The 11,127-nt window shown below is 38.8% G+C and overlaps 1 protein-coding gene across 2 annotated transcripts in view; it reads right to left on the reverse strand.

Annotated features, from left to right (window-relative positions):
• Positions 1 to 10,037: 10,037 nt before the first annotated feature.
• Positions 10,038 to 11,127, reverse strand: part of RTN1 (reticulon 1) — a 217,001-nt gene continuing 215,911 nt past the window's right edge. For both annotated transcript variants that reach the window (XM_070593113.1, XM_070593114.1), the window contains exon 9: positions 10,038 to 10,821. In XM_070593113.1, coding sequence (XP_070449214.1) covers positions 10,779 to 10,821 — 43 coding nt within the window. In that variant the 3' untranslated portion in view covers positions 10,038 to 10,778. The remainder of the gene's footprint in view (positions 10,822 to 11,127) is intronic.

Genomic DNA, 11,127 nt, shown 5'->3' on the forward strand with positions numbered 1-11,127 from the left:
ATGTTTTGAATCACCAGTTTAAACTGTACACAAAATTTGGTTCTAAGGGAACTTTATGATACTAGACTATTATTTAATTAATTACTATTTTGACAATGGTAACTCTGATTTAACAATGATTTCAGAGAATGAGAATGCTGGATTCTCAGCTGTGTGGGATAAATGAGCTTCCAGTTGGAGAATGAGTTGTCACCGTGGCTCCAACTGTTGTGATTTCTTTTCCTGTTGCACTGTGGACGTGTGTCTGGTTCAGGATGAGTGTGCATGTCAAATTAAGGCATGGTCTAGAGACTTTAAGGTCTGTGCCCTTTCTTTTCTGCCTTGATTCATCATGGGATTGTTAGGTAACACCTAGATTTGAGCACTCCTCTATTTAACAGCAAAGGTCAGAGTAGCAAAATGGTGCATTTGGAAAAACAATCCCCTGCGGCTAAGCCCTTGGACCCCCTGGTGTTCTTCCAATAAATGCCCATTTATGGTTAATATGCTCTAGTGGCTTCTTTACCAGCAATCAAATGTTCTTGCTGAGGCAGCATTGCTCCTGAGCTAGAGATTGACACCGAGAAGGCAGTGTGGCACAGTGGGAAGAGCCCAGGCTTCGAAGTCAGACACAAAGGAGTCTAAGGGCGTGTTTTACCACTTACTAGCTGTGAACTTGCACCAGTTATTTAAACATCTTTAGTTTCAGTTTCCTCATTTGGGCAATAAAAATATTAATCATGTAGGATTTTGAAATTCTGAGGATTAGAAATGTTTATAAAGTGCTCAGCACAGTGTCTGGCTCATTGATGCTTTGTTATTGCTAAAAGGTTTCATTTTAATAGGCTTAAAATAGGCTTATTGACTAATAAATCAAATAGCTAAATTGTATAACAATTAGATGTATTTAGCCAATTGACTTATATAATAACCAACTTTGGAATTAAGAACAAAATTTAAAACAAGATAAATTTTTGTAAAAAGGAAAAAAGTAAATGCACTTTACCTAGTAAGAAATTCCATAAATGCCAGGAGAAAACGCTCTTGGTTTAGCACTATTCTTCCCAATGGAGTTTAAAGATTCTACCGTAAATCGGGCAACCAAATGGGTTCATGCAGATAACCTAACAGGACATATCAGAATCCCTGAAAAAAGCTCCATGTATTCTGCTGGGAATATATTTTGTAGTAGCAAACATCTGGTGATCTCTCCCACACAGGGGAAGCAAAGACAAGACATGAGCTCTATATTCTATCATGAGCTCTATATTCTATCACGAGCTCTATAGTCTATCACGAGCTCTATATTCTATTACGAGCTCTATATTCTATCACGAGCTCTATATTCTATCATGAGCTCTATATTTTATCATGAGCTCTATATTCTATCGAGCAAAAAGGAAAACAGGATCAATTTGCCACTAAGAGATTATAGTGTGGTAAATTCCCTTGTAATTCAGAGCACTTTAAACACATTTATTGAGTACTACAGAGTTTCTGGGTATTTTGATGAGTGCCATGTGGAAAAAATACAATACTGCCAGTTTCAATGTGTGATTATCTCAGACTGGATGCATCATATTCCCTGGGCAATTTGTTCTTATAAGAGTTGACACGCTGAGGTGCTATTTGGTACTGAACCATTAATGTGTGAGTATCAGAAAGAAAATACAGATAAACTAGAAGTTTATGACAAGTGTATGCCCTGCTGCGTGGTAGGTGGTGGGGTGGGGGGAACCTCTCCAAACTTTGTGGAAATATTTAATTTTATTTTCAAAGTAACCTTTTGAATACAGAACCTAAAATAATTTTCTGTTATAGTTAACAGAACAGCAGAAAGCCTCTTTATTGCCTGGGCTTTCTCCCTGACAGTCTTGGAGGGCTGGCAGCCTCCTTCGCCTGAGGGCCTCAGTCCTGTCAGAAGGCCTTCTCCACACAATGCTACTTTCTCTGGCTCCGGTGACAGTGGAGAAGGAATGACAAGGCCTGGGCCGCTTGCCAGTCAGCCTGGCCTGCCCCCTAGACTCACGCCTGCTCTGCTTCCTTGTGTTGCGAGCTCTGCCCAGTGCAGGGGCCGGGTGACATCGCCATTCAGTGCTGGGTGGGAAGGGACCATGGGCAGCCTTCCTCTGGCTGTGGCCAAGCAGCTTCATCAGGAGCAGAACTGATGATCTGATCTTCATGCAATTGGGTCCTTGGTCTATTTCTCAATCAACTTGCAACTTGGAGATGAGATCTGACTGAATAACTTAAACCCAAATCCCTGGCTTTAAGACCGAACCTTAGGTAATATTTGAACTAATAGTCTCTTTATATGTAAAACTGGGATTATAATATCTCCTTCTATAGGCCCATTTTGAAGATAAAATGAAATACTATATGTAAGCACTAAGAGATCTGTCCATGTACAATCTGAGAGCAAAGTTTTGACTGTAAATATCCTTCAAATAATATTCTAAATTAAAATGTAGTATTACCAATAAAATGAAAGTAAGACTTTAGATATATCCATAGCACAAATATTAATATTTTTATTATTTTCTTAAACGTTAGTTAAAAACAGGAGGATTGGTCAAAAACACAATTAATTCAAGTGTAATTCAAGTATTGGCAGCAATCTTTGCAATATAGGAAAAAAGAGAACTTAATTCTTAAAATGTTTTCCCTATACTTTAAGGTATTGATACTTTATATCCAGTGTGGTTAATTAGGAAATGTAATGCAACATTATTTTGAGTAAGAAAAGTACCATAGAAAGTTTAATAATTTTTAAATGCCTAGAAAATAAAACCATAAGGAAATATGCCAAAATGTTAATGGTGATTTTCTTTGAGTAGTAGAATCTGTATCATCTAAATTTTCTGCAAGACATAAATATTATTCTTGTTATTGAAAAAAGCTCCTTAATTTAAAAATGACAACGTCACAAGGAAATTAGAACAATTCTATTTATTTTTTTAAATAAAAATTGTATATATTTAAGGTATACAACTGATGATGTGATATACGTGTACATAGTGAAGTGATTACTACAGTCAAGCTAATTAACATATCTCCTCACATACTTACCATTTGAGGAGGGGGATGAGAGCACCTGAAATCTACTCTCTTAGCAAATTCCCAGTATTTGATATAGTATTATTAACCATAGTCCACGTGCTGTACATTAGACGCATTCATCCTATATAGCTGCGACTTTGTACCCTTTGGCCAACGCCTTGCCCTTCCCCCGCCTCCCTGCCCCTGGTAACCACTGCTCTGCTCTCTGCTTCTATGTATTCAACTGGCGTAGATTCACATGTAAGGGAGGTCGTGCTGTTTCTTCCTTTCTGTGTCTGGATTATTTCACTTAGCATAAAGTCTTCCGGGTTCATCCATGTTGTTGCAAACGGTAGAATCTCCTTCTTCCTTCCTTTTTAAGGCTGAATTCGTGTGTGTGTGTGTGTATGTATATACATCTCACAGTTTCTTTCTCCATCCATCCATGGTGGACACTTGGGTTGCTTCCACATCTTGGCTATTGTGAATGATGCTGCAATGACCACGGGAGTGCAGATTTCCTTTCCTTTGGGGGTATACCCAGAAGAAGGATTGCCAGATCATATGGCAGTTCTAGTTTTAGATTCTTTAGGAACTTCCAAACTGTTTTCATAGTGGCTGAACCAATTTACATTCCCACCAACAGGGTACAAGAGTATCCTTCTCTCCACAGCCTCACCAACACTTATCTTTTATTTTTTTAATAATAGCCATGCTAACAGGTGTGAGTGATATTTCATTGTGGTTGCTTTTGACTTGCTTTTCTCTAATGGGTTAGTGATGGTGAGCACCTTTTCCTATATAAGCTGGCCATTTGTATGTCTTACGTGGAAAAAATGTATTTTCAGGACCTTTGCCCATTTTTTAAATTGTGGTGTTTGTTGTTTGTTTCTTGGGGTTTTTTGCTATTGAGTTGTATGAGTTCTGTATATATTTTGGATATTAACCTCTTATCTGATATATGGTTTCCAGATATTTTCTCCCAATCCATATGTTGCCTTTTCATTTTGTTGGATGTTTCTTTTGCTGTGTAGAAGCTTTTTAGTTTTATGTAGCCCCACTTATTTACTTTTGCTTTTGTTGCCTAAGCTTTTGGTGTCGTATTCAAAAAATCATTGCCAAGGCCTGTGTCATGGAGCTTTTTCTCTATGTTTTCTTCTGGGAGTTTTATAATTTCAGGTCTTATGTTTAAGTCCTTAACCCACGCTGCGTTGATTTTTGTATACGGTGGAAGATAAGGGTGCAATTTCACTCTTTTGCATGTAGATATCCAGTTTTCCCAGCATCATTTATTGAAGAGACATTCTTTCTCCACTGTGTATTCTTGGTGCCCTTGTCAAAAATTACTTGAGCATATATGCTTGGGTTTATTTCTGGGTTCTCTAGTCTGGTCTATGTGTCTGTTTTTATGCCAGTACCATACCGTTTGATTACTATAGCTTTGTAATATAATTTGAAATCAGTCAGGGTGATGCCTCCAACTCTGTTCTTCTTTCTCAAGATTGCTTTGGCTATTGAGGGTCTTTTGTGGTTCCATACAAATTTTAGAATTGCTGTTTCTATTTCTGTGAAAAATTCCGTTGGAATTTTGATAAGGATTGCACTGAATCTGTAGATCACTTTGGGTAGGAAGGACATTTTAACAATATTAATTCTTCCAATTCACGGACACAGAATAACTTTCCATTTGTGTCTCCTTCAATTTCTTTTATCAATGTCTTATAGTTTTCAGTGTACAGATCTTTTACTCCCTTGGCTAAATCTATTCCTAGGTGTTTTATTCCTTTTGATGCTATCGTAAATGAGATTGTTTTCTGGATTTCTTTTTGAATTAAGTGATGTTGGTGTAAAGAAATGCAACTGATTTTTGTATGTTGATTTTGTATCCTGCAACTTTACTGTATTTGTTTATTAGTTCTAACAGGGTTGTGTGTGTGTGTGTGTGTGTGTGTGTGGTATCTTTAGGGTTTTCTACAAATAGGATCATGTCATCTGCAAACAGAGAGAAATTTGCTTCCTCCTTTCTGATCTGGATACTTATTCTTGCTCTTTCTTTTCTGATTGCTCTGGCTGGTTCTTCCAGTATTATGTTGACTAGAAGTGATGAGAGTGGGCATCCTTACCTTCTATCAGATCTTAGAGGAAAAGCTTGCAATTTTTCCCCATTGATTATGGTATTAGCTGTGGGCTTTTCATAAATGGCCTTTATTATGTTGAGGAAATTTCCTTTTATCCCTATTTTATTGAGAGTTTTTATCATGAATGGATGTTGATCTTTGTCAAATGGTTTTTCTATATCCGAGAGGCTCATGTGACTTTATCTTTCATTCTGTTATCATAGTGTCTCACGTTGATTGATTTTCATATGTTAAACCAACTTGCATCCCAGGGATAAATCCCACTTGCTCATGGCATATAATCCTTTTGATGATGCTGTTGGATTCAGTCTGCTAGTGTTTTATTGAGGATTTTTGCATTTACGTTCATCAGAAATATTGGTCTATAGTTTTCTTGTGGTGTGGCTGTCTGACTTTAGTATCAGTGTAATGCTAGCCTCATAAGATGAATTTCAAAGTGTTCTCTCTACTTCTATTTTTTGGAAGAGTTTAAGAGGATTGATATTCATTCTTCTTTGAATTTTTGGTAGAATTCAGCTGTGAAGCCATCTCCTAGGCTTTTCTTTGCTGGGAGGTATTTAATTACTACTTCAATCTCCTTATTTGCTATTGGTCTGTTCAGGCTTTCTATTTCTTCTTGATTTAGTCTTGGTAGGTTGTATGTTTCTAGGAATATATTCATTTCTTCTAAGTTGTCCGATCTGTTCACGTGTAATTATTCATAATAGTCTCTTATGATCCTTTTTATTTCTGAAGCATCTATTGTAATGTCTCCCCTTTCATTTCTGATTTTACTTGAGTCTTCTCTCTTTTTTCTTCATCTAAGGATTTGTCAATTTTGTTTATTTTTTCAAAAAAGCCAACTCAGATTTGTTGACTTTTTAAAAATTGTTTTCCTATTATCTGTTTGATTTACTTCTGCCCTGATCTTTATCATTCCCTTCCTTCTTCTAACTTTGGGTTTAGTTTGTTCTTCTTTCCTAGTTCCTTGAGGTGTAAAGTTAGGTTGTTTATTTGAGATCTTTCTTCTTTTTTAATGTAGGCATTTGTCACTATAAACTTCCCTTACTTCTGCTTTTGCTGCATTTCATAAGTTTTGGTAATTTTTGTTTTTGTTTTCATTTGTCTCAAGATATTTTTAAAATTCCCTTTTGATTTCCTCTTTGACCCAGTGGTTGTTCAAGAATGTATTATTTAGTTTCCATGTATTTCTGTATTTTCCCATTTTCTTGCTTTTACTCACTTCTTTCATTTCATTGTGGTCAGAAAAGATACACGTATAATTTCTATCTTCTTAAATTTGTTAAGACTTGTTTTGTGACCTAACATGTGATCTATTGTGGAGAATGTTCCATGTGCTTTTGAGAAAAATGTGTATTCTTCCACTGTTGGGTGAAAATTCTTCATATGTTTTTAGGTCCATTTGGTCTATAGTGTTGTTCAAGTCCATTGTTTCTTTATTGATCTTTCTGACTGGATGTTCTATCCATTATTAAATGTGGGGTATTGGATTCTCCTACTATTATTGTATTGCTGTATTACCTATTATTATTGTATTGTCAATTTCTTCTTTCAGATCTGCCAATGTTTGTTTTATATACTTAGGTGTTCTAATGTTGGCTGCATTCATGTTTACAATTGTTATATCTTCCTGTTGAACTGAGTCTTTTACCATTATATAATGACCTTTGTCTCTCAAGACAGTTTTTGAAAAAGTCTACTTTACCAATGAGTTTCATATTTTATACTCGTGTGTTGCTGTTTAATGTCCCTTCATTTCTACTTGAAAAACTCTCTTTAGCATATTAGGAAACAATCAGAGAGAGTTAATTCCAAAAGAATTCTTTTAAAAGGCAACTGTGACCCAGGATACAAAAGAATTCATTTCAATTTACTCATCAAAGAAAATGTGGCCAGCCAAACTAATTCTGTAATATTGAATGTATTGAACAAAAGAAAAATTAAAAAGAAAAAATCAGATTGAGGAGCTGGAGGATGGTGCCAACATAAAGCACTAGAGAAGCAGATTGGAGTCTGAAGCAAATGTCTCTTTTGTCCGATCAGCAGAGCTTGCTTATTGCCTGGAGACCACTACCACGCTGGCTAACACCAAAATGCCAGTGGTGGCTCCTGTATGGCCCCGCTTGTTTCTCTACACTCAGAAGAGTGCTAAAGTCCACGTGCTCGGAGCTGCCCTATCCAAAGACAATGTGGTGAGTGCTGGAACCCCACAGTAGTGAAGCGAGGCCCAGCACTCAGCCATGCTCAAATGCATTGGGGTAAGGGACGAGCTGTCCCACTACTTCCCAGCAGCAATTCCTTACAGTGGGAAACAAGCAGGCCTGGGCTCTGTACAGGAGGAAAAGGCTTCACAGTGGAGGAAGGACTCGTGTGAGGTACGGGATGGTGTTATGGGTTGAACTGTATCCTCCCAAGTATATTGAGGTCCCAAACCCCTGTACCTCAGAATGTGACCTTATTTCTAAACAGGGTCTTTACAGAGGCAATCAAGTTAAAGTGAGGTCATTAGGGTGGGCCCTAATCCACATGATGGTGTCTTCATAAAAAGGTGAAATTTGGACACGCTGGCAACCAGCAGAAGCTAGAAGAGGCGAGGAAGGACTTTCCCCCAGAGCTATGAGAGAGAGCATGGTCCTGCTGACACCTCGATCTCAGGCTTCTGGCCTCTGCAACAGGGAGGGAATCAACTCCTGTTGTTTAAAGTCATGTAGTTTTTGGTGTTTGTTAAGGCAGCCCCAGGAAGCTAATATAGGTGGGGAAGGAGCAGAGGAGCATGAACTGTTCTCCTTCCTTTATTCCTGAAATGATCCATAAAGCATACCGCAGCTTCTTCATCCACTCACCCCACCCCCCGCATGCTTAACTCAGCCATAGGCTGTAAGAAGTTTCTACTTTTTTTTCACAGCTTTTAGAACAACCTCTCTCACTCCAGGTCCCTGGAGGCTCTGTTTTGGGTCCTCTTCTTACATGGTAGTTGGTCCTCATCTTATTTCCATCATCTCAAATATCACTTTGATGCTTCCTGTAGAAGCAGGATATTATGTGCTGCGTGTTCCGTTTGTTAAAATTCATACCTATCATTTTGTAAGGCTGGAGTTTCCTCAGGAAACTTTCTTCACCACTGCCAGCAAATGGAATTCCTCATTGCATCCTCCTAACGAGCAGCTGCTTATGAAAGGGATTCTGGGCCCACAGGAAGGAGGCAAATGCTGCAAATGCAGATATTGAAGAAGGTTAATTCTACACAATAGAGCCTTTTAGGAGAAACTTTATCCCCAAGGTTGGGGACTGAAAGACATACATGAAAAAGAAATACTCTTCTGTATCTAGTAACCATAAAAAAATAGCAGGCACCAAACTAAGCTTATTACCTTCCTTCCCCAAGCCAGCTCTTCTGGGCTTTCTATCCTGAAAACTGGTATTGCATTCTCCTGATCAGTTAGTCTTAGACAGAGTTGGGGCTAGGGTGAGGCCAGCGAGCTGCCTGGGGTGGAAAATTTAAGGAGGTGCTAACTCTCACAGTCAGCCTTGGTCTTGAAACCCCACATCTAATCAACTGCCAGCTCCAGTCCCATATTCCTCTGCATCATCTCTCTTAGCTGCTCCTCTGTGCGCAGTGCGTGCTTGGCATGTTGGGCTAATAAAAGGATCAGGGACAGGTGACTATCTCCTTTCTATTCTCGTGGCAGCTGCTTTAATAGAAGTCTAGTCCTTTGTCACCGGTTTGCTGTTAGTTTTGTTACAATTGTCTCTTACATTCTTCTAATCTCAGTATCATGTACCTGCAGTGTGTTTATGTGACTCTCTGAGATCTAAAGAATAAAGCCCAAAGTCCTTAGCAGTCAAGTTTCTTCCTAGTGTGGGTTCAACCCACCCTTCCAGCCTTACCTGGTACTACATTCCCACCCCAAGTGCCTTACAACCCAGTTCAGCTTATTACTCCCCATTCTCTGCATATGCCATGCACTTCCACGTCTTAGCACCTTAGTACATGTCTTTTCTTCACACCAGGATGAACCTTCTCCATCTGGAAAGTGCCAGATCAGGACCCAGCCCCAAAGTTCACCTCCCCTGAGAATCCTTCTCTGTTGCTCTGCTGTTATAACGCAGCTCTTATTTCTTGCTGCCCCATATTAAGTTGGCATTTTCACAAAGCCCCCTCCCAGCTCCCCCCATCTCAGCTGTTGGTACAGTGTCCAGTTGCCTGTGTGGTTGTCACACCACTTTGCATAGAAGGGTAACTCCCTAAGTGCTCATTGAACCCAAGTCCAAAACTGGTCAAAGGCAGCTTTGTGTAAGAAACTATTCCTTTCTTCTCCACTTTTATTTCTCCCACTGCTACTATGTTCATCCACTTCTACCGCATCATCTTTGACTTTTGACTTTCACAGTGAAATAACATGCAATTGGACTTTTGCAAAAAGTGGTGAGCAACCGTTAAAAGACTTAGCTTGGTGAGGGCAGGAACTGTCATCTCTCTCATTCATAGCCCTATTCTCAGCGCTTGGCACACGGTATGTGCTCAATAAGATTACCAAAAGACTGCGTTCATAGCAATTCTAGTTGTTTTCTGCCAGTGTTGTGTCACATATTACACAGGAAGTTTATGGAAGGAGTATATCACTCTCAAGTTTTTTAAAAAGTATTTAAAATATCTGCATCAACCCCACAGAGTACATGAAAAGCGTTTTCTTGTTTTATTACTCTTCAGTGATTTCTATTAATAGCCCAAAGGAGCCAGATCCTGGGCTGGGGTTGGACCTTGTGGCCCTGGAGACAGGGGTCGGGGGGCTTGGTCTCAGCCTTCCCAGCATGCCCTCAGGCGACATCGTCTCAGAACCTTTGCATTTTATGGTAAGACCACAAGAGGAGAGGGAGAAGTTTCTCCATTTAGTAACATTTATTTATGCATTCAGTATCAAGTACATAAGTGCAAATATCCAGAGTCCATAATTCAGCCCATTAGGAACTACAGAGAAAGTAATACAAATTGTAATAAAGTGAACATGCTGGTACTTTTAGTTACCATACATGTAAATCAGCCCGTCAGTCCCACACAACAAAAGTACTGCGTGTTTGTTTGGGTTTATTTGTTTATTTAATTATTTTAAGTTATACAAAACTGATTACCATAAGTACGGTCGACTGTTTATTTTTACGTTGTGTGTGTTGGAAAAACACTAAAACATCGTTCTACAATTCTATATATTGTTATTAAAGATTAATCCAACCAGCAACCCAAGGACATAGAAGCGATTTCCACTATTGCATCGGTGCACCGGGCAGGAAAGGCCTAGCCACAGGGAGCATTACAGAAGCACTGCAGGGGGAGAAGAACACCAAAGAAGGAGAGGCAACTGGGGCTCTCACCATCATGCACTTTTTTTAGCGACACAAAATTAAAAACCACATCTAATACACTTTTCTCTATACTTTAGTGCTTGACACAAGTGACTCAAATATCCTAAGAGTACAGGAACAGCCTAAAAACAGCTGTTTTAAAGTTTGTCTCTAAGATTATGGTACTGGGGGGAGAAACAATCAGTTGGCGGTAACCTGTGTGAACAGCGCTGTTACCACGTCAGACAATCATGTTCGTGTCCAGGCCCGGGGCGTACCGATCTACTCAGCGTGCCTTTTAGCACCTGGGATTTTAGCTTGAATCCTAAAAAGACAGTATCAAAAGGGAGAAGTCACAAGTGTTATTCATGAAATCATTTTATGCGTTCATTAGGTGTTGTTGCTTTAATTAGCTAAGTGACTAAATAGCTTAATATTCCAAAAGATACTACCGTTAAGTATGAGTGTTGATAAACACATTTCTACGCAGCAATAAGAAGAAAGTATAATTAGATAATGAATGACCCAAGAAAACCATATTCCTTAAATTATAACTTTTTAGGTAGACAAAGATGTTGACTATTTCTGAATTGCAGAAGCTGTAATATAGTAAGGGTGACCATTTATCACC

This window comes from Equus przewalskii, chromosome 25, assembly GCF_037783145.1.
Source record: "Equus przewalskii isolate Varuska chromosome 25, EquPr2, whole genome shotgun sequence".
NCBI lineage: Eukaryota > Metazoa > Chordata > Mammalia > Perissodactyla > Equidae > Equus > Equus przewalskii.